The 26,413-nt window shown below is 41.5% G+C and overlaps 1 protein-coding gene and 1 non-coding gene across 2 annotated transcripts; one reads left to right on the top strand and one right to left on the bottom strand.

Moving 5' to 3' along the window:
- Positions 1-241: 241 nt before the first annotated feature.
- On the top strand, positions 242-24,132 carry Bbs5 (Bardet-Biedl syndrome 5). The gene is made up of 12 exons (XM_027420242.2): positions 242-778; positions 2,433-2,515; positions 5,545-5,610; positions 7,407-7,456; positions 7,591-7,718; positions 9,542-9,677; positions 11,965-12,060; positions 15,886-15,948; positions 17,551-17,685; positions 21,431-21,514; positions 23,844-23,867; positions 24,031-24,132. Exons 1-12 carry the CDS (start codon positions 477-479, stop codon positions 24,130-24,132), a joined length of 1,269 nt encoding a protein of 422 aa, XP_027276043.2. The 5' UTR covers positions 242-476.
- Positions 3,913-4,036, bottom strand: LOC113836294. The gene has a single exon (XR_003486362.1).
- Positions 24,133-26,413: the final 2,281 nt, after the last annotated feature.

The following is a 26,413-nucleotide window of genomic DNA, read 5'->3' as shown; positions in this document are numbered from 1 at the left end:
CATGCTGAAAGAAAACACTTTGATTCATCAAAAAAGTATTCATAAACTGGGCAAGATGAATGTTTGTAATCCCAGTCTGGGCCACAAAGTGACCCCTGTCTCAAAAAAAAAAAAAAAAAAAAAAAAAAAAAAAAAAAAAAAAAAAAAGAAAAGAAAAGAAGAAAAAGTGTTTGCCCAGTGCTCACTCTATATTGCGCATTGCTTAAAGCGTTCGCCTTCTGTTTGCTCACAATAGAGGGACTCCAGAGCTGACTTGTGAAATAAGACTCAAGGGCTGTGGTGCACACATCTGGGGAAGCAGTGGTCCAGACCAGACAGAGTAGGACCTCTGCAGGTTCTGAGCTGGAATGTAGCCAGAAAGAGTCAGAACCTCCAGAGTCTGCGAGGTGGACAGGGCCTGAGCCCCACCAAACCAGCAACGTAATTTGGTGAAGTTAAGATTTCTGGATGGTGTAAGAAAACATCAGGAAGGGGAAATGGCTAAAAATCTGCATGGAGACCAGAGAAGTGACACAGAAGTCCAACACCCTCCCAAACTCCCGTCTCAAACCAATCCAGTGACACAAAAGGACCAGGGAAAGAGCGAACCCTATCTGGTGGAAGCTTGGGCCTCGGCGCCCGCCGTAGACATCGTGACGAAGCCGACGCGTTGCCCTGGAGCCCCCAAGACGCCGCAGGGCGATCACTGCGGACAGCATCGGCCGGGTACCACGGCCGCCATGTCTGTGCTGGACGTGTTGTGGGAGGACCGCGACGTGCGCTTCGATGTGTCCTCGCAGTGAGTCTCTGCGAAGCGCTGGGACCCCGCGGTTGCGGCCCCCTGCGGCCCTTGGCCTTGCCCTGGCCCGCTGCCTATCCCGAGTGTGAGCCCATCAAGGCTGCGACCCTCCGGGTCCGGTGATGGAGGGAACGTCGGGCAGGGGTTCCAGAAAGCAGGGTTCTAGAACAAAATCCGGAATAGCATTGCCTCTGAACGCTTGGCATGACTGTCAAATGAGGGCGGTGCGAGTGAGAATTCTCCAAAACTTCCGACCACGCAAACCTTGGGTCGAGGCTGAGCTTTCGTCTGAATCTGTTAGAGCTTGTTAAACAGAAGGGAATATGCTTTAAAGAGAAGATGGTTAAAAGCCTTCCTGCACAGAAGTTGGGGGTGGGGGGCTCTGAGGTAATAAATGTTGGAAAATACGAAAGCTGAAGTTCTTGGATCAATAAATACCGTGGCGCCTCAGCAACTTCCTAATGGTACCTCCTTAAATGAAAAAAAAAATGAAATATTGGTACATTTCTCAGCTTTTGTGGTAATTGGATGTCTAACATGGTATTAGTTGCTTTAGGATATTTGCAAAATTACAAACTACATTAACTCATTACACACCTTTTAGGAAGTGCGCGCGCGCGCGTTTGGGTGGGTGGGTGTGGTGGGCAGGTGTCTCTTAATCCAAACAAAACTCCAGTTTTCATGAACATTTTCAGTTTGCCAGACAATTATCACATGCTGGTTACTTTGCAGACAGAGACAAACAAACAAACAAACAAAAAAAAAACAAAAACAAAAGAGGGACTGCTAATCACACTCCCTCATTCTAGTGCAGACTTACTGAGCAAAAGAGCCTGGAAGATGGCTCAGTAACGGTTCTTTCTGTGTGCACGATGCAGGAGTGTTGGTCAGAAGTTACCTTGCAGAGGTCACTTCTCTCCTTTGTTAGGGGCCCCAGAGATTAAAATAGGTCATCAATCTTGGTGGCAGCTACATTTACTTGCTGACCCATGTCACTGGCCCCCTGAGGATACTTCTCATACAAGTGTTTGTTTGTTTGGTTGGTTTGGTTTGTTTTTCGAGACAGGGTTTCTCTGTGGCTTTGGAGCCTATCCTGGCACTCGCTCTGGAGACTAGGCTGGCCTCAAACTCACAGTGATCCACCTGCCTCTGCCGCCCGAGTGCTGGGATTAAAGGCGTACCCCACCAACGCCCGACCCTCATACTAGTTTTAAACTTCATTTCTTCCCATAACTGCCGGGTGTCCTTCCTCTACTTAGAAACCTCTTGGGGCTTGTCTGTTGTCCACAGAATAAGGCCTATCATCGTGGAGTTCCAGATTCTTTGACAGCTTGTCTCCTCAGTCACTCAGCTATTCCCTTTCTCCCGGCACCTCTCTTACCTTTCTTGTTTCTGTTTTTCAGTTGTGCATCCTTTGCTCTTTTCTTTGTAGTTATGCAAGACTCCACTTCCTGATCCAGCTAATTCCCAAGTGGTCCTGGTCAGCTCAGGCCTCGCTGACTCCCAGGGTCTGGAAGCTATTTTCAACTGTACAAGCACTCAGTGCTGTGTACTTGCACTGTAGTATGCCCTATGCCATTGTCTCTCTTCCCTGAATAGACTGGTAGCAGATAGAGCTGAAGTTATAACCCTCACAGTTTTATATTTATTTTAGGCAGATGAAAACAAGACCTGGAGAAGTCCTCATTGATTGTTTAGATTCAATTGAAGACACAAAAGGAAATAATGGGGATAGAGGTGAGTAGATTTGAGTTTTATATTTGTGGTTAAATATATAACTGTTGATTCAAGTTAGCTGGAGAAAAAGCATCGTATGTAAATGTAACTTTGAGAAGAAAGGATAGGATTAATCCTACAGATAGGAAACACAGATTCTCCCTCAGGAAGTGGTCATAGTAAGATGAGAAGCTTGAAGTTATCCAGGGTTTTTCTTTTGCTCAAAACAAGGGGTGGGGAAGCCTGGTTACAAATAATCTCCTCATGGTACCTGAATCCTATTAGAACACAGGAAGCTTTGTTTCAATGAAGTAATGTGCAGTGTGTAGTTTATATGGAGGTGGAGAGGGCATGGGGGAGTTATGCCTTCCAACCCCCTGCCTGCATCTGCTCCTTTTTCGAGCAGTTTCCAAGTGACCGTGCCCCATTCAGGATCCCCTGTTTAAAAGCTGTGAGTACCTCAGAAGATTAGAGCATTTAATCCACTTCTAAGTACTCGGACATGAAATCGTCAGCTTAATGTTCGGCACTGAAGCCACAGAGAGTAAAATGGGGCAAGGAGATTTCATATTTGGGAGATTAGAAAAAGAAACAAGGACAGAGAAAAAAGTCCAGGTCTGGAGGAATGGGCATGGAGCTGCACGGAGGGGTCCCTCCCGAGAAAAGAGGCAGCATAAGAATCCTATAACTTGTAGGAGATAAATAGCTGAAAAATTAAGAGAGTTGGCTGAAAGTTTTGTAAGGCAACTCTTCCCACTCCATAACTTTTTTTCTGGAGATGCTAAAGTATAAAAGACAAAATATTACCTAAGTGAAGTGATTCAAGGAAATCAGTGCCCCTATAATTTTAAGTCATAAAAATTAGTTTGTAAAGCATTAAATAAAATATTAAGTACACACCACTAGTCCCAGCAACTTGTGTGCCTGAGGCAGGAGAATTTGTGGAACCTGTGAATTTGGAAACAGCCGATATGATAAAGTGATACTGTCTAAGCAAGGGTGGTTTCATGGAACCTAGCATAATAAAGCTTTTCAGTCTGAAAGAGCAGGGTAGGAAGAGTGCTTACTCACTCTTAACATCTTTTTAATGTTTATTATTTGCCAACTGCTATTTTTTATATCTGTATATGTAATCTCACTTAGTAGCACTAATTTAAAGTAGACACTCTTACCGTTTTTTCATAGGAGGTAATTGAGAGTCTACTTGGCTTTTCTAATACTGTATAAGTAAATGATTAATCAAACTACATTATATTTTCTGTCTTAGGGTTTCTATTGCTGTGAAGTGACACCATGACCACAGCAACTCTCTTTTCTTTTCTTTTCTTTTCTTCTTCTTTTTTTAACAGTGTTGAGTAAGCATATCCATTTCTCTTCAATAGCTGTTAATTTTAAAAAATAGCAAACACAGTGCTGGAAAATTTTGGATAGTATATTCAACCTGTGGTTTTCTCCAGTTTACGACTGTTCTCTCCACCCTTTGTCTAGGAGGAGTGTATCAGCAAAGTCTTGCTTCATCAGATTCAGCCTTGATCCTCCAGTGACCACAGCAACTCTTATAGGGAAAACATTTAATTGCATCTGGCTTTTAGTTTCAGAGGCTTAGTCCATTATAGTCATAGTGGGAAATGTGGTAGAGTACAAGCAGACATGGTGCTGGAGAAGGAAGTAATAGTTCTACATCTTGATCCACAGGCAATAGGATGTGAACTGTGTCCCACATTGGGTGTAGCTTGAGCATATGAAATCTCAAAGCCTACTTCCACAGTGACACACTCCTTCAACAAGGCCACACCTCCTTATAGTGCCACTCTCTACAGGCCAAGTATTCATCCAAAGGATGCACAACTGGGGGCCATACCTAATCAAACCACCACATCCTCTCTATTCTTCTTCTTCTTCTTTTTTTTTTTTTTGTTTTTTTGTTTTTTGTTTTTTGAGAAAGAGTCACTCTATGTAGCCCTGGCTACCCTGAAACTCTTATAGTAGACCAGGCTAACCTCAGACTCAAAGATCTGCCTGCTTCCTAGGTGCTGAAATTAAAGGCATGCACCACCATGCCAGGCCTTCTCTCTGCTTTTGATACAGTAGCCATGACTCGTGGACTGGAACTCAAAGATCCACCTGCCTCGGCCTCCACTTCCCCAGTGCTGGATTAATTAAAGACATGCACCAACACATGGGATCTTCTTAAAATTGTTTTGTCCTCCCCAAATTTAAGCCTAAACGTCAATTCAGTTTTATTGCTAACAGGCTTAACTCTGAACTTCTTGGTCTAGCATTGAAGAACTTCTACTTTTCTGCAATCAACCTTTCTTGCTTGTGGCACTAGCAGGATTGGCTATATAAGTACATGGGTCATTTAAATGAGTGCTATTGGACTGGAGAGATGGCTCAGCACTCAAGACTGCTTCCTATGCATTTATAAAGGCCAGAGTGGTTCTCTGCACACCTTTAACATCAGCACAGGGCAGGCTGGCACAGGAGGAGCTCTGCAGCTTGGAGAGTGGTAGAGGAGTCCACCTGGTGCTCTCCCATGTTTTCTGTTCTTTGTGCATCCACAAAAACATCAACACAACACACAAAATGAGAACTGCTAAGAGACACCCAGATGACACTTGTGTATTAATTACTTTCCTCATTTCTGTGGCCATACACCTGACCAAAGAAACTTAAGGAGGGAAGTGTTTGTTTTGTCTCTCAGTTCCAGGGTAGAGTTCATCATAGTAGGCAGGTCTTGACAGTAGGAGCTACCTTGCCCTTGCCCAGCCCATACTTTTTTTTTTTTTTTTTTTTTTTTTTAATCATCTAAACCAGACTGGCCTCAGACTTGGTATGCAGCAGTTTGGCCTTCAGCATCTGGTCCTCATGACTGCATACCCTGAGCCCTGGATCATAGGCTTGCAGCCGCCCATGAGTCACATGAAGCAGCTAATACAGGTGCTGGGCAACCAACCCTCAAGCTATGGAGCCGCAGCTCCCAGTCCCACCTCAGACTGTGCTTTGGAAAGGGCCTTCAGCTAATCTCTTCTTGCTTGCCTTGCCTTTAGGTAGACTCTTAGTAACAAACTTAAGAATCATCTGGCATTCCTTGGCGTTACCCAGAGTCAATCTCTGTAAGTATTCTTAAAAAAAAAAAAAATCCTTTTCAGGAAAGTTGGATGGTGGATTTTGTATTTAAAACAAACAAATAAAAAGTCTAAAGAGCTGAGGACAAAGCTCAGTGGTAGGCACTTGCCTAGCATGCTTAAGGCCCCAGGTCCAATCCCCAGTGCTGTGAAACACAGGAACAATTTTCCTTTGGTTTTTTGTTTGTTTCTTTTGTTTTTCTTTTTTTAAAGATTTATGTATTCAATTTTATGTATGAGTGGTCTATCTGTCTTTATGCCAGAAGAGGGCATCATATCCCACTGTAAATGGTTGCGGGCCTCCATGTGGTTGCTGGGAATTGAACTCAGGACCTCTGGAAGACCCTCCACTGCTCTTAATCTCTGAGCCATCTCTCCAGCCCTTGTTTTGTTTTTCGAGATAGGATTTCTCTGTGTAGTCCTGGCTGTCCTAGAACTCACTTAGTAGACCAGGCTGGCCTCAAACTCACAGAAATCCACTATCACTGCCTCCTGAGTGCTGGGATTAAAGGCACACGCCTGGCAGGAACAATGCTTGTACCATTAAGTATGTGGAAATACAAAACTGCTATTTAAGAAAATCTTCCAAAATCAAAGACTGGTCACAGAATATATGCTTATGCAAAAGAAATGATCTGTTCTTGTGTTTCAGTCTGTCTGTGTTGTGACTTGGGTGTGTGAGATTAGTGTTTTCATGGAATAGTTTTTGTCTATTTTTTGCCCCCTCCCAAAAAAAAAACAGGGTTTCTCTATGTAGCCTTGGCTGTCCTGGAACTACCTCTGTAGGCCAGGCTGGCCTCAAACTCAGAGATCCACCTGCCTCTGTCTTCCGGGTGCTACAATTAAAGGCGTGTGCCACCACTACCCAGCATCTTTATGTTTTTTGTTATTGTTTCTGTATTTCATCATGTTTATCTGGGGTGGGGCTGCGTGTGCCAAGGGGCAGCTTTGTGGTGTCAGTTCTCTGCTTCCACCTTTCCATGGATTATGCTGATCAAATTCAGATGCACCAGGTGCCTTTACCTGCCTAGCCATCTCTACTCCCTATTTGGTTTTGATTGTCTTTGAAAACATTGCTCATGGCAAATGCAGTCAGACTTCTTTTAACATAATGGTGGTAAAGTTCTTTTGTTTTTGTTGTTGTATGGGTTTTAGACATTTTCTTTTCCCATGTTAGGAATATTTTAGTTTGTTCAAAGAATTGTGATTCAAAGATTGTTGACCCTCAAGTTCTTGTAACCATTCCTTCATTCATTCTTTCCTTTCTTTCTTTTGCTTGAGATGGGGTCTCACGTGTTCCAGGGTAGCCTCTTACTGCTGTGTCATTGAAAATGACTTGAACTTCTGCTCTCCCTGCCTGCATCTTCTGAGTGCTGGAATTACAAATGTGTGCCACTGCACTGCTTGTGTCTAGTGCTGAGGATCAAGCCGGGGGCTTCCTGTATCCTAAGAGAGCACTCTACCCACTGAGCTACATTCCTAACCTCAGTTTGTACTTATTTCATACAGATTTTAAAAGATGTACTTCTGTCAGGCAATAGTGGCACACACCTTTAATCCAAGCACTTGGGAGGCAGAGGCAGGTGGATCTCTGTGAGTTCGAGGACAGGCTCCAAGCTACAGAGAGAAACCCTGTCTCGAAAAACAAAACAAAAGTTGTACTTCTGATCAAGTTTACTTTTCAAAACTTTAAAGTTCTAGGTTTTTAATTTTTTTTACAGTATTATGTTTCTCAGTTTACAATATCATACTTCTTATATTCTCTGTCTTTTCTTTAATTTTAGCTATTGGTTACAACTGCATATTGAATATTACAACAAGAACTGCTAACTCTGTAAGTCTGAAAAAGTCCTGGAGAAGTAGATAAATAATGAAGAAACATTAGATATTTAAAGTTAAAACTTGCTTCCACCTTAAATGGGAACTTGTTCTTTAACTCTGAACTTTGTAATAAATTTGTCCTTACAGAAACTTCGAGGCCAGACTGAAGCTCTTTATATACTGACAAAATGTAACACCACCCGATTTGAATTTATTTTCACAAATCTGGTTCCAGGGAGCCCCAGACTTTTTACTTCTGTGATCGCAGTGCACAGGTACAGAAGCATCTCATGGAGTTTTGAGTATGTCAGGTTACTTTGTTGTAATGGTGTGAAAAGATTTAGATGTATGACAATGTCTCAGGTATCTAGAAGAATACTGCATTGTCATATATCAAGCACGTTGAAAGAATTCATACAGTGTGTAAGGAATAGTGGTGCACACTTGTAATCCCACCACTCTAGACGGCAAAGCAGGAGGATTTAGGGGGTCTGGGCCACCCTGGGCTACATATCACCACATTTGTAAAGTGGAAGATCACTGGAAAGATTCTGCTAAATTAGCTACCAAGGTAAAAAATTTCTAGTAATGAGTTTAAAAGATTTTTATAGCAGAAATAGACATTCAGATGTTTTCCTTAAATAACCTTTCTTTATAATTATTCAGATTATTAATAATGCTTCCCTGAACATCTATGTACAAATGTTTGGCTCATGAAGTACAGCTTGATGGCTGAGCACTTGCCTAGCATGCTCAAGGTCTTGGGTCCCAGCTCCAACACTATAGCAACATTATTTTTTAGTTTTCATGGTCATACACCTAAACCATAGCTCTTTATTTGACTTAAGAAGTGCTGTAATCAAGACTAGAACACATAGTAAGTTTAAGGCCAACATCTAATTTTCAAAAATATAATAAAATGAAAAGCTTGAAATGATTCATGAGCATAGGAGCTACTTTCTATCAATAATATAAAAAAATTGTGTTCTGGACCTGCAAGATGACTCAGCAGGTAAAGGTGCTTCCTGCCAAGCCTGATGACCCAAGTTCTGCCCCCAGAACCCACATGGCAAGAGAGAACCCACTACCACAAGTTGTTTTCTGGCCTCTACAATGCACTGTGGTATGCATGAACACACACACACACACACACACACACACACACACACACACACACACAAGTAAATGTGAAAAAACAAACAGAAAAACACTTATGTTCCTTCCTAAATGAGTAGTGTAAGCAGTTCCATTCTTCTCCTGGCTATGTCTCGATAGATGATAATGAACTAAAGGAAATTAAGATTTATAGACAGAGCGTTCAAACCCTACCGCTTAACAATGTAACAGAATCCTAACTAAAGGAAAACCGGGTTTTGTTTTTTCTCCCTCTTCCTCTCTGCCCTAGGTACTCTTGAGCATTGACAGAGCCTCCTACGCATGGATAGATGCAAACATAATATTTTTAGGTGATAGTAAAATAGTAATTGGACCTTTGTGCCAGAAGAGCACTGATAACTTTGACTAACATTGGAAAATGAAGGATGGATGTGTCAGTATTCTGCCACCATGACAGAAAACCAGAGTCACCCATCTTACTGAAAAGGAAACTAATTTTTTGTTCCTTAGGGTTTTGTTGTTTTGTTTTGTTTTGGTTTGGTTTGGTTTTGGTTTTTGGTTTTTTTCAAGACAGGGTTCTTGATGTCCTGGAACGAGCTCTGTATAGACCAGGCTGGCATCCAACTCAGAGGTCCACCTGCCACTGCCTCCTGAGTGCTGGGATTAAAGGCGTGCACCACACCATGCTGGGCCTTGTTTTGTTTTTTGAAATGGTCTCACTCTATAGCTCAGGCTAATCTAGAACTCAGTATGCTGTCCAGGATGGCCTCAGACTGTCAATAGTTCTCCTGCCTAAGCCTCCCAGGTGATGAGATTACAGGCAGGGTGCTACCACAGCCAGCTGACGAGTGAATTCACCACAATAATTGAGTGATGTCCATAATCATTAACAGCTATGTATCTAGTAAATGAGTAAGCACAGCCTAACAGCACCACAGTTTCTGTTTGGATTGATTGATCTTTGTTTTATTCTTTTTCCTAGAGCATATGAAACTTCTAAAATGTACCGGGATTTTAAACTGAGAAGTGCAGTCATTCAGAACAAGCAGCTGAGGTTATTGCCACAAGAACATGTGTATGATAAGATCAATGGCGTATGGAATTTATCCAGCGACCAGGTATTGTGTAAAGTCACGAGCCTTTTGGGACTGCTTCAGCAGCTATTTTCCCATTCATCACTGGGTTTGTGTAATTGTTAAACTTAGCATTAGCAATCTGGATAAATTACAGCTTTAGGTATGAAGTACTGTTCTAACCTTCATGGTCTTATGCCCTTTTCATCCCCTTCCATTCTGTACAGAACCAAGAAGTGCAGTGGGCCTCAGAGATGATAGAGTTCAGTCTACTTTTTCCATCAATGAGAAACACAGAGCCACACTTGGCCACACATCACTACCCACTACTCTTCATAACACACTGGTAGAGATAAACCATGGTGTGGCTAGACTTAGTACCCCACCAAGTCAGGGTCTTGCTATGAAGCCCTAGCTGGCCTGGCACTCACCAGACAGGGTCCTATTATATAGTCCAGTGTGCCCTGGAACTCACCTTCTTCAGCTGAGGACTGAGCTTCAGAACCCACTAGCTCCAGGGAGATCCATGGACACTAACACTCACATGTACACATTCACACACACACACACACACACACACACACACACACACACACACACACATATAGTTAAAAGTAGGTATAGTATGGTGACCACAGCCCACCTCTAGCACTCATCAGGCAGGGGGCAGGCAGTTCTCTGTGGGTTTAAAACCACCTGTGTCTATGTAGTGAGTTCTAAGCCAGCCAGAGCTATAAAGTGAGCCCCTGCCTCAAAATAAACAAATATATATATTTTAAAAGTTTCATTGTCTTTTTGGTAGTAGTGGTGTTTGCTTTATTTTATGTGTTATAGGTATCTTGCCTGTGTGTTCACATGTGGACCACATGTGTGCCTGATGCCTATAGAGGTCATTGGATACCCTGGGACTAGAGTTAACAGATGGTTGTGACCTGCCCTGTGGATACTGGGATTGAACCTGGGTCCACTGAAAGCAACTAGTGCTCTTAACCACTAAGCCATCTCTCTAGCTCCAAGTTTGTTTTTGAGACAAGGTCTCATTGTGTAGCCCAGGTTAGCCCTAAACTCATGGTCTTTCTGCCTTAGCCTCCTAAGTCCTGAGATTGCAGGGTAAATTACCACATCTTGCTGTAGTTTTGATATAGATATTTAATACTATCAAATATCTGATAGGTTGATGGGGGTTAAACCATGAATTTATTCTTAGGTGACATAACTCCTTTGCTCAGGCATATCTCAAGTTTTGAATAATAAGTATAGAGAGATGTAATACTTAAAAAAATACTGTGTCGGGCTGGAGAGATGGCTCAGAGGTTAAGAGCACTGACTGTTCTTCCAGAGGTCCTGAGTTCAATTCCCAGCAACCACATGGTGGCTCACAACCATCTGCTATGAGATCTGGTGCCCTCTTCTGGTGTGCAGATATACATGGAAGCAGAATGTTGTATACATAATAAATAAATAAAATCTTTAAAAAAAAATGCTGTGTCAGGCACTATAGTAAAGGCCTTTTTGTGGGGGATGGTAGTTGGTGTTTTGTTTGTTTAATTGATATTTTTCAAGACAGAGTTTCTCTGTGTAGCCCTCGATGTCCTGGAACTCACTCTGTAGACCAGAAATCTGCATGCCACTGCCTCCCAACTGTTGGGATTAGAAGCATGGGCTACCACCACCTGGCTAAAGTGTTTTTGGGGTTTTTTTTTGTGTTTTTTTTTTAACAAACAAACAAAAAAACAAAACATGTTTTTTCAACACCCCCCCCCCGTTTTGACAAAATATACCAAATAGAATTTTGTGAAATGGGTGAACTCCACTCATATGCCCTGTATACACAAACACACACACACACACACACACACACACACACACACACACACACACACTAAATTTTAAAATTTAAAAAGAACTTTGTCCTCAGACAAATATACTAATTTAAAAGCTTTTAACTGTGCTGGTGTCCTGTTGCTTAATGATTCTGGGGTATAAGTGTTCAGTCCTCTAATTGTGCTAGCCTGTAAATAGTAGAGTCACTGGTATTCCATAATACCAATTTCTTGTGTTAATCTACTGTTGGGATAATCAGAATTATTCTGGGTCTTAGAAAACAGACTGGGGCTAGAAAATAGACTAATGGCACACACCATTAAACCCAGCACTTGGGAGGCAGAAGCAGGCAGATCTCTGTGAGTTTGAAGCCAGTCTGGTCTACAGAGCAAGTTCTAGGACAGCCAAAACTATTACACAGAGAAACCCTGTCTCGAAAGACCAAAAAAACAAAAAACAGATCGAGAACACAAACAAGTAATCATTGATTTATCTCTCTCTTCTGCAGGGAAATTTAGGAACTTTTTTTATTACCAATGTGAGAATTGTGTGGCATGCAAACATGAACGACAGCTTTAATGTCAGCATACCATATCTGCAAATTGTAAGTCCATGCATTTTGGTTACCTCCTTTAAACATAGAGTAATATGCATAAGACCAAACTAGACTCCCTTAATATAGGTGACAATAGGGTGACTGGGACAGTATATGAGGCCACTGGCAGTGGGTCCAAGACCTAACACTAATGTACAAACTGACTTAGTGGAGCCCATTCCATATGGAGAGGTACTTTGCCCAGCCTGGACACAGAGGTATGGAGGGTGGAGAGGTGCCTTGGTCCTGCCTCAAGGAAATGATGGGACAGACTTAGTAGAATTCCTATGGGAGGCCTTACCCTCTTTGTGGAGCAGATGGGAGGAGGGGGAGTGGAGGGAGGAAGATGGGAGGGGGAACTGGGATTGGATTGTAAAAAATAAGTTAACAAAAAAATTAGAATAATACCATTAATAGTTTGATATTTGGGGTTATATAAGTTCTGGGTTTTTTTTTTCCTTTTTATATACTATTAACTAAAAGCATACTTTTGGGGGCCAGTGAGATGGCACAAGTTAAGTTGCTTGCCCCAAACCTGAGTTCAATCCCCATGACTCCCATGTTAGAAGGACAACCAACTCCAAAGGTTGTTCTCAGACCTCCATACTCATACACACTTGGGCATACATATGTGTCCCTCCCCAAATAAATAAATAAAGTAAATAAATATAATGCTTAAAGTATACTTAAGGATAAATAAAAGCATAGTTTTAAAATGTTAATTTTATTATTTTAACAGAGAAAAGACTTAATGTATTTATAAGTCAGGCATAGTAGATACTTAGAGCAACAAGGACAGAAGGATTTCCACAAGTTCAGGCCTAGTACACATGACAAGTTCCAGACCAGCCAAATGACATAGGGAGACCATGTTTCCAAAACAGAAAAGAAAAAGAAAGAAAAGAGAAAGAGAAAAGCAAAAGGACTGAGGACTGGGGGTGTAACTCATGATAGAGTGCCTTGATAGTATGCTCAAAACCCTGGGTTCAATCCCCAGCATAGAAAGGAAAGAAAAAAACAGCTGTAGACAGGCTTTTCTGTCCCACCAGCCAATTCCAAATAAGCACTCAGAGACTTATTAATTATAAATGCTCAACTGATAATTTAGGCTTGTCTCCAGCCAGCTCTTACAACTTAAATTAACCCCATATTTCTTATCTAAGTTCTACCATGTGGCTCATGACTTGTTACTTCATTTTCTTTCCTTTCTTTTTTAGAGACAGGGTTTCTCTGTATAACAGTCCTGGCTGTCCTGGAACTCACTCTGTAGACCAGGCTGACCTGGAACTTACTAAGATCCACCTGCCTCTGCCTCCCAAGTGCTGGGATTAAAGGAGTGCACCACCATCACCACCACCACCACCACCACCACCTGGCTGTGCCACCACTGCCCGGCTTTATACAATTTCACAGTGTACAGAAGGATTATTCCTCAGCAAACAGCTTCCCAAGAGGCTGGAGCGATGGCTCAGTGGTTAAGAGCACTCTTTCTGAGGACCCCAGTTAGTTCGGTTCCTAGCCCCGATATCAGGTGGCTCACAACCTCCTGTTACTCAAGCTCCAGCGGATCTGACACCCTCCAAAGACACATATATGCTTTACACACAGATACATGATCATACACATAAATATACATTAGGAAAAAAAGAAGTCAGTGGGCAGCAATCCCCCTTGGCCTCTGCTTCAGTCCTGCCTTGAGCTCCTGCCCTGACTTCCCTTTGTGATGGACTATGATTAGGACACATAAGCTGAAATAAACCATTTCCTCCCAGGGATGCTTTTGGTCATGGTGTTTATCACAGCACTAGAAGCCCTAACTAAAACTTTGTGTTCCCAGTGCACAGCCCTGCTATTGAGGAGCATCGTTCTGGCAGAGGAAGCAACATATTAAATGAATAATCAAAGAATTTGATAGGAAGGAAACCTACAGAAATATGATGGTTTGTTTTGTTTGTGGTATTGGAGATCAAGCCAGGGCCTTACAAACTAGGCAATACTCCACCACTGAGCTATATCACCAGGCAGAAATTGTCATCAAGTCTGGGAAAAATGTGATAGTCTATATAGATATTTGATAAATTGATGTTTGTATTGTTCATTGCTTGGTTTTGTTTGGTTTGAGATGTTTTTGAGGCAGGGTCTCTATGGTCCTGACTGATAGAACTCATCATGTAGCCCAGGCTAGGCTTCAAATTTATAGCAATCCTCCTGCTACACCAACCCAAGAGTTGGGGTTAGTGTTATGCCACCATGCAGTGTTCACACTGCTGCTCTGTGTTCATTTTGTGGCTATTGCTTACCTAGCCTGACCCCTGTTATGCTGAATACTTACTGAGTAGTAAACAACCTTGTGCTTTCTGTTCTTCAAATAGAATATTTTTTTGTTATTTAAGAATAGAGTTGCCAAATGCAGCTTCTGGAATGAATTCAGCCTGACCCAAACAGCTTGCAATATGATACATCACAGCTTGTCACTGTAGTAGTCAGACTCCAACTTCAGCGCTAGCCTCAGCCACTGCTTTACTCCACAGGCCCAAGCTCTCTCTCTCTCTCTCTCTCTCTCTCTCTCTGTGTGTGTGTGTGTGTGTGTGTGTGTGTGTGTGTGTGTGTGTGTGTGTCTGTGTTGTGTGGTGTGTGTACGTGTACCCTCCCTGTCTGAGTGTGTGTGTGTGTGTGTGTGTGTGTGTGTGTGTGTGTGTGTGTGTGTGCGCGCATGTACCCTCCCTGTCTGACCAACCTGTGTCACCTAGTTAGATAGATAGGTAGAGATTGACATTTGTCTTAGTTTTCATAGCTGTGATAAAATACAATGACCAAAAGCAACTTGGGGAGCAAAGAGTTTATTTTTGCTACACTTCACGTGCTCCCAAAGAAAACAGCCAATTAGGCTTTGAGCACTTAATGGCTTTTCTAGCCTAAAGTTCAAAGGCCACCACAATCTTCCCAAAAACACATTGTCAGGTCTGCCATAGCAGTACCCATGGGCTGGTACAGAGTTGGGCTTCTGTTGCTGTGTTAAAACACCCTGAGCAAAATCAGCACAGTCCATCGCTGAGGGAGGTGAGGGCAGGAACTCAAGCAAGACAGGAACCTGGCGGCAGGAGCTGATACCAAGGCCGTGGGGGATGCAGTCCACTGGCCAGCACCCTCATGGCTTGCTCAGCCTGATTTCTTGTAGGACCCAGGACCACCTACCCCAAGGTGGTCCCACCCCCAGTGAACAGGGCCCTCTCATACCAATCATGAATTATGGAAATGCCAGGCAGGCTTGCCAGCAGGCCAGTCTCATAGGGCATTTCTCAGTCAGTTCAGGTGGTCTCTTCCCAAATGACCCTAACTTTTGTCAGTTTGACAAAAACCTAACCAGGGCAAGGTGTGAGAAGCAGAATGGTACACATTACTTTAATCTTGCTTTAGGAGCCACGAATGACACTGTCTCCTCATAGCTGAAGATGGCTGGCCTTTTGTGTAAACTGCTGAGAAGACCCATTGACTATATCAGTCAGGAATGGCTCTCCATGAAGCAGCTCCTCATAGCTGTCTTCTGTACATGGCTTTGTCAGTTCACCATCTATCTTCAGTCTGAGTCTTGTCATTTTCGGATTCCTGCCATTTAGACTATGAAGAGTAATTCTTCAGCAAAAGTGGGTGTGGTGGCTAAGGCAGAAGGATTTCCCAGAGTTCAAGGCCAGCCTGGGCTTTGTACTTGTTCCAGGCCAGCCTGAGGTATGAGACCCTTTTTCAAAACCCAGGGCTACAGCACAATACATAATTAAAATGTGTTACTGCTATCAGTTAATAAAAATGTGTTTTTTTCTTTTTCATTTTATATAGCGTTCAATAAAGATTAGAGATTCAAAATTTGGTTTGGCTCTTGTCATAGAAAGCTCTCAGCAGGTAAGATATTTTACATTTTCATTAAACTGATAAATTTTTAACTATGTGGCCAGGTCTTTAGTTGTTATTCTATAGTAACCAGTTTACTTGCTAGAGTATCAACTGTGACATGAAAATCTGTGAAGTGTTTGAAGTCTTATAGTAATTGTCTTGTTAGAAAAAAATCCTCCCTATGTGTGTTTGTGACTATAAACTCAGGAGCTTCCTGCCGCAGCCTCCTAAGTGCTAGAATGATAGGTGTAGACACCATATTACCTGCCAGTTTGCCCATTAGATGGATATAATCATTATATTAACATGATTATGAGGGAAATCACTGTGCTAGCTCAACATATTTCATGTATTATCTCAATATAATAACTCCACAAAATGGCTGTTTTCCCTTCTTACAGTCCAGTATTCTGAGGCCTGGAGAGGTTAGGCACCTTCCCCGGAACCTTGAAGCTGATGGGGATGGGACTGTATTTTTCATCCTGGGTTTGCCTGACTCACAGTTGCTTTGAGAAGCAGGGATTTGTAGAAAATCATATATACTCTGAGATGTTATATTCTCACAGACTGAACAGTATCTAATTAGAAACTGCTAAATACCCATTATATTGTGTATTTGCAGAAATACATTTGAAACTTAAAATATTTTACTTATGTAGACCAGGCTGGTCTTGAGCTTGTGGCTCCCTTGCCTCTGCCTCCTGAGTGCTGAGAAAATAGGCATGTGTGACCATGCCCCCAAATACATTTTTAAGTGTTATCAGAGGCACTATTCTAGTTCCTCCCAGCCCTGCTCCCTTACAGTGTACTCAACAACTGTTCTTCCTTCTAAACAAGGGAGAGAGTTATAAAATCACTTCTAAATTTAAAAATGAATGTCTACTCTCTCTTTCACATGGCCTATTACTGCCATTTACTAAGTACTATATCTCAGGAAGTGTACCAACAGGATATATTTATTCTGTTTAATCAACCACTTGATAACCATTTCATTTTTTTAAATGGGGCTTAGAGTAAGGAAAGAATATTGTCCAATATTAGTTGTTGATCCAGAATTGATCCCAAAAGTATGTGTTTTTAACATGAAATATGCTCTTATAGGATGCCACTTTAAACAAACAAAACACTATCTACCAGCCTGCAGTCAGTCATAGTCAAAACCCTTCAAGGAGATAGCTTCAGATGGACCAGTTTTAATCGATAGTCTGTCTATTCCTTCTCAAGACCTAGTCCAAAAAAAAACCCTTAGTTCCTTTGGCCATTACACTCCACTGTGCATACTTTTCATCAGCTTGTGTTTAAAGATGAAATTATATGTGATCTGGACATACATCAGCATATGAGGGAGAGGGAGGGAGGGAGGGAGGGAGTTCAGGGAGAGAAGTCAGAAGAATAGCTGCTCATGTGTTACTGCCACCAGCAGCTCTTCCCTGCCTCCCCGGAGGCTTGCTATACTCCTCTGTTTGGAATTTTCAGAGCTCGGAGTTTAATTTCTTTAGAGAGCTTATCTGTGATGCTCCGAAACAAGCACAGTTAGCCTGCATTCATCGCATCCTGTAGGTATTGTTCCTCAGACTTGGTTTTTGGTTTTTTCATTATTTTTTCTTACAGAGTGGAGGATATGTTCTTGGCTTTAAAATAGACCCTGTGGAAAAACTACAGGAATCAGTTAAGGAGATCAACTCACTTCACAAAGTCTATTCTGCTAGTCCGATATTTGGAGTGAATTATGAAATGGAAGAAAAGGTAATTTGTTCAATACCATGGATATAGAGTTTATTGAACTGCTTACATACTACCTATGAAATTCAAAAGTAAACTTACTGTGTACAAACTTTAAGCATATATGTAGACTTTGGTGAAGTGAGCATGGCCTCGGACTGGCCATCTCTAATTGGTGACTATTACTGACTTCTGAATGCTTCATCGTTCATTCCTCTTGCCCAGCCTAGGTAAGCACCCATTCAGGAAAGCTTGTATGTACTTGCTCCTCTGATGTAGCCAGATTTGAGTTTGTCATTCTATCAGTGTTAGTTTTAGCCTCCCACAGCTGTGTTAGCTAGGACAAACCTTAAAGGCCTCATGGACACCAACCTAGGGTCCGTTGTTCCACAGTGCAGCAAATCCAGAATTTGCTCTGTAAATGTGGCCTGTCTCCATTCTGGTTGATTAGTGCCTCTGACATGCTAGGTTGGAGATATGTTATGGGTTTCTGTTTGTTTGCTATTGGGCCATTTACTTTGTTTTGGCCAGATTGGTCCTCAAGCTCCTATCTACCTTAGACTCAGCATCTATACTGCTGGTACCTCAGACACATACAACTGTGCCCAGCTAGTTTTGAGATGTTTTGCGTGTCATGTCTTCCTCATCTGTTCTGGTTGTGGTACCAAACCCTACTCTCCAGGTGCATCAGCTTTCTCTTGGTCTGATCATCTGTCCAGCTGCAGCCCTCATCATCTGATCTGCCACTAGCATCCTCACTGTCTACACTGGTACCCTGGCCCCAGGCTCTACCTCTGGTGCTCTCCCTATTTCAGTTCCATCACTGGCCACTCTATCACAGGTTCCCTTGTTCTCTGCTCCCCTGCTGGGGCCCCAATGTATACCCTAAAGTTGGTGTCCTAGCCATCCACTTTCATCAGTAACCTTGCTGGTATTCAGACTGCTGAACCTTATCACAACCACTACCCCTCCCATCTCCTTCTGCTCTCAGACTACAGTGTATAGATAGAGAGAACCAGGAAGCAGGCTAGGTAGCGGGAAATTCATGTTCCCTGACTTCACTGAGGTATTCTGCCTTTTACTCTGCATATTCCTTCTCTGCATATTCCTCAGTAATACCGTTGACTACTCCGGCATCATCTTTTGTTTTTATTTATTTTGTGGTTGTGTGCTATGACACACGTGTGGAGGGCAGAGGATAACTTTCAAGAGTCAGTTCTCTTAACGTGAGGGTGCAGGGACAGCTTATCATGCTTGCCAGCACATGCTTTACCTGCTGAGCCATCTCTCCAGCCCAAAGTTAAAGCTTCTTTAACTTTGATGTTTTTGGATGACGTGTACATCTATTTTTCTGATCCTGACACTGTCAACTTATCTTATTTCCAAAAAAAAAAAAAGATTCTTAAATTTTGTCACATAGATAAGCATCTCAAATAATAGAAATTAAATTTTATTTGAAATTTTTTGCATTGTGTGTGTATATGTGTGTGTATCTATGTATATGGAAGTTAGAGAACAACTTTTGGGAGTTGGTTCTCCCACAAAGGGTCTTGGGATCTGGGATCAAACTCGGGTCATCAGGCTTGGCTTGGTATTGAATTTCTTTTAGTTTTTAAAAATTATTTTATTATATGCAAGGTGTATACCTTTAACCCCAGCACTCAGGAGGCTGAGACAAGTGGGTATCTGTGTCAGAGGCCAGCATAGTTTGCACAGCAACTTCCAGCCTGATCTACATAGGGCAACCCTGACTCCAGATAATTTATTTATTTATTTATTTATTTATTAAGGTTTTATTTATTTATTTATTATGTATACAACATTCTGCCTCCACGCCAGAAGAGGGAACCAGATTTCATTACAGATGGTTGTGAACCACCATGTGGTTGCTGGGAATTGAACTCAGGACCTCTGGAAGAGCAGCCAGTGCTCTTAACCTCTGAGCCATCTCTCCAGCCCCATTATTTATTAATATGTGGATATATGCTTGTGTGTGCAGGTGCCTTCAGAGCCTAAAAGAGAGTGTTGAATTCCCCTGGAGTTATAGGTAGTTGTGAGCCACTCTAAAAGAGCAGCAATTGTTGTTAACCACTGCACCATCTTTCCAGCCCCCTAGAACTAAATTCCTTATTTCATAATTTCATTATCCAAGTCAGTAAGATATATCAGACCTCAAACATGACATTGCTAATAAGAGTCACCTTGTCATGTCCTTCTCAGATGCAGTGTGCTGCTGATTTAGGATTGTTACCTGTTTCTAGTATTGCCAAAGGTAGCTATGCTCAAAATCTTGGGAATGTCCTTCATTTTATCCATTATCTTATCTTGCATATTAATTTGATTCTACCTGTCTTCCCTGTGCCTATTCTTTCCCTTTCCATTCAGACTGTGATTGCTGCTGCTGTGTGAGGAATGGTGTAAAGTCAGCAAAGTCTGGAACCTGACTTTCAATCCCAGATTCACTGTTACGTAGGCTCCTAGCTTCACTTTTCTCACAGCTATTGGACATAATCCCACAGCTACATGGGCATAATCCCACAGCTACATGGGCATAATCCCACAGCTACATGGACATAATCCCACAGCTACATGGACATAATCCCACAGCTACATGGGCATAATCCCACAGCTACATGGGCATAATCCCACAGCCGCATGGACATAATCCCACAGCTGCATGGACATAATCCCACAGCCACATGGACATAATCCCACAGCCACATGGACATAATCCCACAGCCACATGGACATAATCCCACAGCCACATGGACATAATCCCACAGCTACATGGACATAATCCCACAGCTACATGGACATAATCCCACAGCTACATGGACATAATCCCACAGCTACATGGGCATAATCCCACAGCTACATGGGCATAATCCCACAGCTACATGGACATAATCCCACAGCTACATGGGCATAATCCCACAGCTACATGGACATAATCCCACAGCTACATGGACATACCCTTTGCATAGCTATGTGTACATAATTCAGTATACACAGCAGAGGTCTGGTGATATTCCACTTCTTGTCCTCTCTGGATTTCTGATCCCAGTTCTCACCCATCACTAGCCATAGTCACCCACCCTTTGACTTCTCAGATGCCTTTTAAGTTCTTCAGGGTGACCTTCTCTGACTAGCCCTTTTCTGTCTAAAAAGTAATTAAGATAAGAGTTTTTTTTTTCTTTTAAGAATATCTCAGGGCTGGAGAGATGGCTCAGCAGTTAAGAGCACTGACTACTCTTCCAGAGGACCCAGGTTCAATTCCCAGCACCCACATGGCAGCTATCAACTATCTATAACTCCAAGATCTGACACCCTCACACCAACATACATAAAAAATAATATTTCAGCCTGGTGGTGGTGGTGCATGCCTTCAATCCCAGCACTGGGGGGTGGGGGCAGAAGCAGGTGGATCTCTGTGCATATTCCCAGCCTGGTCTACAGAGTGAGTTCCAGGACAGCCAGGTCTGTTACACAGAGAAACCCTGTCTCAAAGAGAAAAAAAAGTCTCTAAAGTCTCTAAATAACTAAATATGTATACATGTACATTTATAGTTTTAAGTATTTTGATGATATTGTTGACTTCAGATTTAAAACCTTATGCTCAACTTTTACAACTCGTTAGTTTTAATATAAGAATAAAATTTGAGTGACTTGAGTGGTCTTTGTTGTTATCCTTTACAAGTATTTGCAGTTCTCATAGTACATTTTTCTAAAAGAACTTGCTTCATATTGACTCTGACATCTTAATTTTTAGCCACAGTCACTTGAAGCTCTGACAGTTGAACAAGTTCAAGATGATGTGGAAATAGATTCTGATGATCACACGGATGCTTTTGTGGTGAGCACCAGCAAGCACTAGTAAATGTCTGTGATGTGCATCTGAGTCGAGTCTAGCTAATAGTGGTGTGACTGTGTACACTGTTGGAAAACTTGAGACTTTTGACATGAGTTCCAGGGGAATTTTTTTTTTAAGATTTTATTTATTTATTATGTATACAGCAATCTTTCTGCATGTATCCCTGCAGGCCAGCAGAGGACACCAAATCTCTTTACATATGTTTGTGAGCCATCATGTGGTTGCTGGGAATTAAACTCAGGACGTCTGGAAGACCAGCCAGTGTTCTTAACCTCTGAGCCATCTCTCCAGGCCATTGAGGGGGATTTTTTAAATGAGAGAATTTCTTTTGTGAGAATACTTTTAAATTCCCAACCTAGGAAATAGTTTGAGAACAGTTATTTAGAAAAAACGATTTTTCTTTAATTTACATTATTTTAGGATATATATTTGAGCAATATACTTTCCTATTAACAAATACGTATTATTTAATTAGCTAGCATACTAATGATGTTGGTATGGGTGTGTTAATACAAGCCTTTAATCCCAGCACTCGGGAGGTGGAGGCAGGTGGATCTCTGTGAATTCAAGACCACTTAGTGAGAGACCTTGTCTCAAAAAAGTAAAGTAGTGCTGTCTAATCCTGCAGTCTTATGAACCTGATCGTAACATATACCTTCCCTCCAGCAAGAAATAATTTCAAATAAAGATGTGAAATTGGGGCGGTAGTGGCACATGCTTTTAATCCCAGCACTTGAGAGGCAGAGGCAGGCAGATCTCTGTGAGTTCAAAGCCAGCCTGGAGCAAGTTCCAGGACAGCCTCCAAAGCAATACAGAGAAACCGTGTCTTGAAAAACAAACAAACAAACAAACAAAAAGATGTGAAATTGGCATAAAGCGCCCTCGAACTGTATACTGACACTTTAAAGTACTACTTCAGTTTGGTTTGGTTTGTTTCTGGATTTGTTTGTTGTCTATTTTGTTTTGTTGTGGTTTTTGTGTTGTGATTTGTTTTACATTTATTTATGCTTGTTATGTGCACATAGGTGCAGTGCTCTTGGAGGCCAAAGGCCTCAGGTCCACTGGAGCTGAGTTAGAGGTGGTTGTGAGCTGGCTGATGTGATTTGAGAATTAAACTCCATGCTCTTTGCTGTTGAGCCATTTCTCCAGGCCCTGGCCTTGAACTCTTGACCTCCTGCCTCCAGATTGGTATGCTGGTATTACAGCCACCACACTTTTTTTGTTGTTGTTATTTGGTTTGTTGATTTTGTTGTTGTTGTTTGTTTATTTTTTGAGACAAGGTTTCTCCATGCACCACATGCCCAGCTCTAAGTGATTACCTTTTTTTTAAATGATGTATTTATTTTATTTTATGTGCATTGGTGTTTTGTCTGCACATATGTCTATATGAAGGTGTCAGATCACTTGGAGATAGGTTACAAATTTGCCATGTAGGTTCAGGGAATTGTTTTGGGGTTTTATTTGTTTGTTTGTTTTTATATGCAATGCTGTTTTGCCATGGATGTTGGGTCTCCTGGAACTGGAGTTACGGATAGTTATGAGCTGCCCTGTGGGTGCTGGGAATTGAACCCAGGGCCTCTAGAAGAGTGCTCAGTGTTCTTAACTGCTGAGCCATGTCTCCAGCCCCTCTGCCATCATCTTCTAAAGTAGAAGCAGAGAAGTCATCTTAAATCTCCTTTCAGGCTAAGAGTGCTGTACATCAATTAGAAAGCCTGTTTGCTTAGCGCATAAAGAGCAACTCTCTCTCTCTCTCTCTCTCTCTCTCTCTCTCTCTCTCTCTCTCTCTCTCTCTCTTAAGACAGGGTTTCTCTCTGGCTTTGGAGGCTGTCCTGGAACTAGCTCTTGTAGTGGTCTACCTGGTGGCTGGTCTTGAACTCACAGAGATCCACCTGCCTCAGCCTCCCCAGTGCTGGGATTAAAGGCATGCAACACCAACACCCAGTTAAGAGAAACTCTTAGAGATATTATTAATACTGCCATAAGAAATTTTAAAATGTTTCTTGTTTTGTTTTTAAGACAGGGTCTCAAAGTGTAGCCCTAGATGGGGAACTCACTATGTAGACAAATCTGGGTTCACACTTACAAAGTTCTGCCTGCTTCTGCTTCTCTGAGTGTTGGGATTAAGGGCCTGTACCATCACAAGAAATAAGCATTGATGGCAGCACTATAGGTAGAGAAACTATGAAATGCATGATAAGCAAATGTGAAATATACTCACTTACTAAATCTTTCTGAAAATTAATTGCCTGTTCCTTAAACCCCCTGATTATTTTGTATGAAGCATGTAAATATCATTCTCTTTATTTTATAGGCTTATTTTGCTGATGGAAATAAGGTAAGGGCATTTTACCTGTAGTTCTGTTGTTATTGTTGCTCTTTTGTTGTTTTGAGTTGCAATATGACAGCATTTAGCATTCACTAACGCAGTGAAACATTTTTTGTTTTTCCTCTTCCTGGCTCATCTTCCATCCCCACCTATCTTCTTACCTTCCCCAAAGCAACAAGACCGGGAACCTGTATTTTCAGAAGAACTGGGGCTTGCAATAGAGAAACTGAAGGATGGATTCACACTACAGGGACTTTGGGAAGTAATGAGTTGAGCTTGAGTTGATCTGGATTTCTATTTAAATACACCTCAAAAGTAAACGAAACCACTTGCCTGCTCTAGGCATATAATAGTTTTTATACTTAGAGCTTTTATATCTGATATCTTAAGACATTTTTAATAATTAAGAAAACTTCTTAATCTTAGAAAACTGGAAGTTTTCTAAAAATTATATTCAAAATTGTAGCTGAAATGTACCTGGTTTGTAAATGTTTATATTGTACCTAATACTTGTAAAATAACAATTTACAGATATTAAGTGACTATATCATGTTGGATTCAATAAAGATTTTTATTCAGCACCACTTAATGTTTTGAAAGTATTATTTAAAAAAAGAAAAGAGATCATTCTTAAGAAATCATCAGGTCGGGTGGTGGTGGTACACGCCTTTAGTCCCAGCACTCTGGGAGGCAGAGGCAGGCAGATCTCTGTGAGCTCGAAGCCAGCCTGGACTACAGAGCTCCAGGACAGCCAGAGCTACACAGAGAAACTCTGCCTCGAAAATTAAAAACAGAGAGAGAAAAAAAAAAAAGAAAGAGAGAGAAAAAGAAAAGAGATAATCAAATACTTCTTAACTACATACAAATCTTGCTTAAATTTATTATCACAGGACTCTAAAAGTAAAACTCTAATACAAATGCACTCCTATTTGTTTGTTTGTTTTTTGAGACAGGGCCTTACTATTCAGCTCTGGCTGTCCTGGAACTCGAAAAGATCTGTCTGAGGCCTTCCAAATTACAGCTCTTAAACACATCGTTTTTAGGGGCTCATTTTTGTAAAAGCTGATAACTTTAGCTATTGTGTATATCACTACAGAATGCTAGTCTGTAAGTGATGTTATGATTTTGACAAGAATGCATTTGCTTTATAAGGAAATGTTTGGTTCATTCGTTGACTATCTCCTTGTTTGTATTCACTGAGACTCCTTTGAACATTTCTCAGATAACGTCTTTTGGACCTCACTGACATCATGCAGTTGTTTTGGCTACAGTGGCAATCTGAAGAAAATTGATGGAATCTTTCAACAAAAAATTATACGTAGCCAAAGGCACCCTTTTTTATTAGGGAGAAAGGAATGAGCACATACATGCATTTAAAATAAGATGTAATATGTACAATCGTAAACATACAATACAACCTAGTGCTATCCTGATTCACTAAAAACTTGGTGAAAAAAATTGCTCCATGTGGGTTTGCTCGTCGAAATGGGAAAGGATTTCCACATACTTAAGGAACAGAGTTATAATAACCAATACGTAGAGATCACAAACAAAATGCTTCCATAAACATCATTCACTGCTGTTCACACAAACGGGACCATAAAATGGACCACAAGCAAGGAATCATCTGAAAGTCAGACCCTGATGTTTGTATCTGACTCACTAATCTTTTCAAATGTTAGGTGTTACGTGTATAGAGAAATGAATCATTTATTGTTTAAACAAGGGGAGCAGCTGCTAGCTTCCTCCAGTGTGTTAAAACCTTTAATGACATCTATAAATGGAAAAAGAGCCATTGAGCTCTCCCTTCAGCTGTCATTCTAGCAGCTGACAGTATCATCAACTCACTGTGATATAAAATAAAGAAAATGCCCTGCATGAAGAGACAACTTAAAGGTTGAAAATATACAATTCCCTGATTTGGGGGTGTTTCCTTCTTTAACAAATGCTCATGGAGCATCTATGAGGCCTAGGGACTGTAGAGCCTGAACACACAGACCTACAACACAAAAGTCAGGTCTTCACTGAGCTTATGTTGGGGGCACATTTAAGAACACCAGCCATTGAAACTTTAGCATCCCTGTAGCTCTCTTGAGTTCAGAATGTGATCATGATTGTATAATAAAGGACTTCATGAAGAAAGTTATAATACCATCTAGATAAAATGAACACTTGGGAGGCATGGCAGGCTGGCCTTGAACTCATATGTAGTTGATAATCTTTCTACCTCCACCTCACAGATGCTGGGATTACAGGTGGGTGCCACTGTGCCTGGCTGAGTTCTTTATATCACATCTTCATTCCGTATGCTGTTCTGATATCATCAGCACCATAAGGTGTGGCTCCAGTACCATGCTGTCTTAGACAAGGCCTGCTTTCTAAATGGTGTGGATAGTGCAGCAGCGTGTGCTGACTTCAATGTCTGGGAACAGCATCGTTCTCATAGGGTTGCATCTGTTCCATCTTTTAACCTTTATCTTGTGAAAGGTCCTTTTTAGCACTTAAAGTTACAAAATATTCGCAGTAGTCATATGTATGTGGGTCTTTTCTTTCCC

This window comes from Cricetulus griseus, chromosome 6 (genome assembly GCF_003668045.3).
Source record: "Cricetulus griseus strain 17A/GY chromosome 6, alternate assembly CriGri-PICRH-1.0, whole genome shotgun sequence".
Taxonomy (NCBI): Eukaryota; Metazoa; Chordata; class Mammalia; order Rodentia; family Cricetidae; genus Cricetulus; species Cricetulus griseus.
The sequence above is the reverse complement of the archived record's forward strand: the minus strand, read 5'-3'. Positions and strand labels throughout refer to the sequence as shown.

Excerpts from the sequence above, each read along its gene's own strand:
- Bbs5 (XM_027420242.2), top strand. The coding sequence starts at position 477 with ATGGCTAAAAATCTGCATGGAGACCAGAGAAGTGACACAGAAGTCCAA. Across the intron at positions 779-2,432 it reads CGCTTCGATGTGTCCTCGCA|GCAGATGAAAACAAGACCTG; the intron begins GTGAGTCTCTGC and ends TATTTATTTTAG. Across the intron at positions 5,611-7,406 it reads GTTACCCAGAGTCAATCTCT|CTATTGGTTACAACTGCATA; the intron begins GTAAGTATTCTT and ends CTTTAATTTTAG.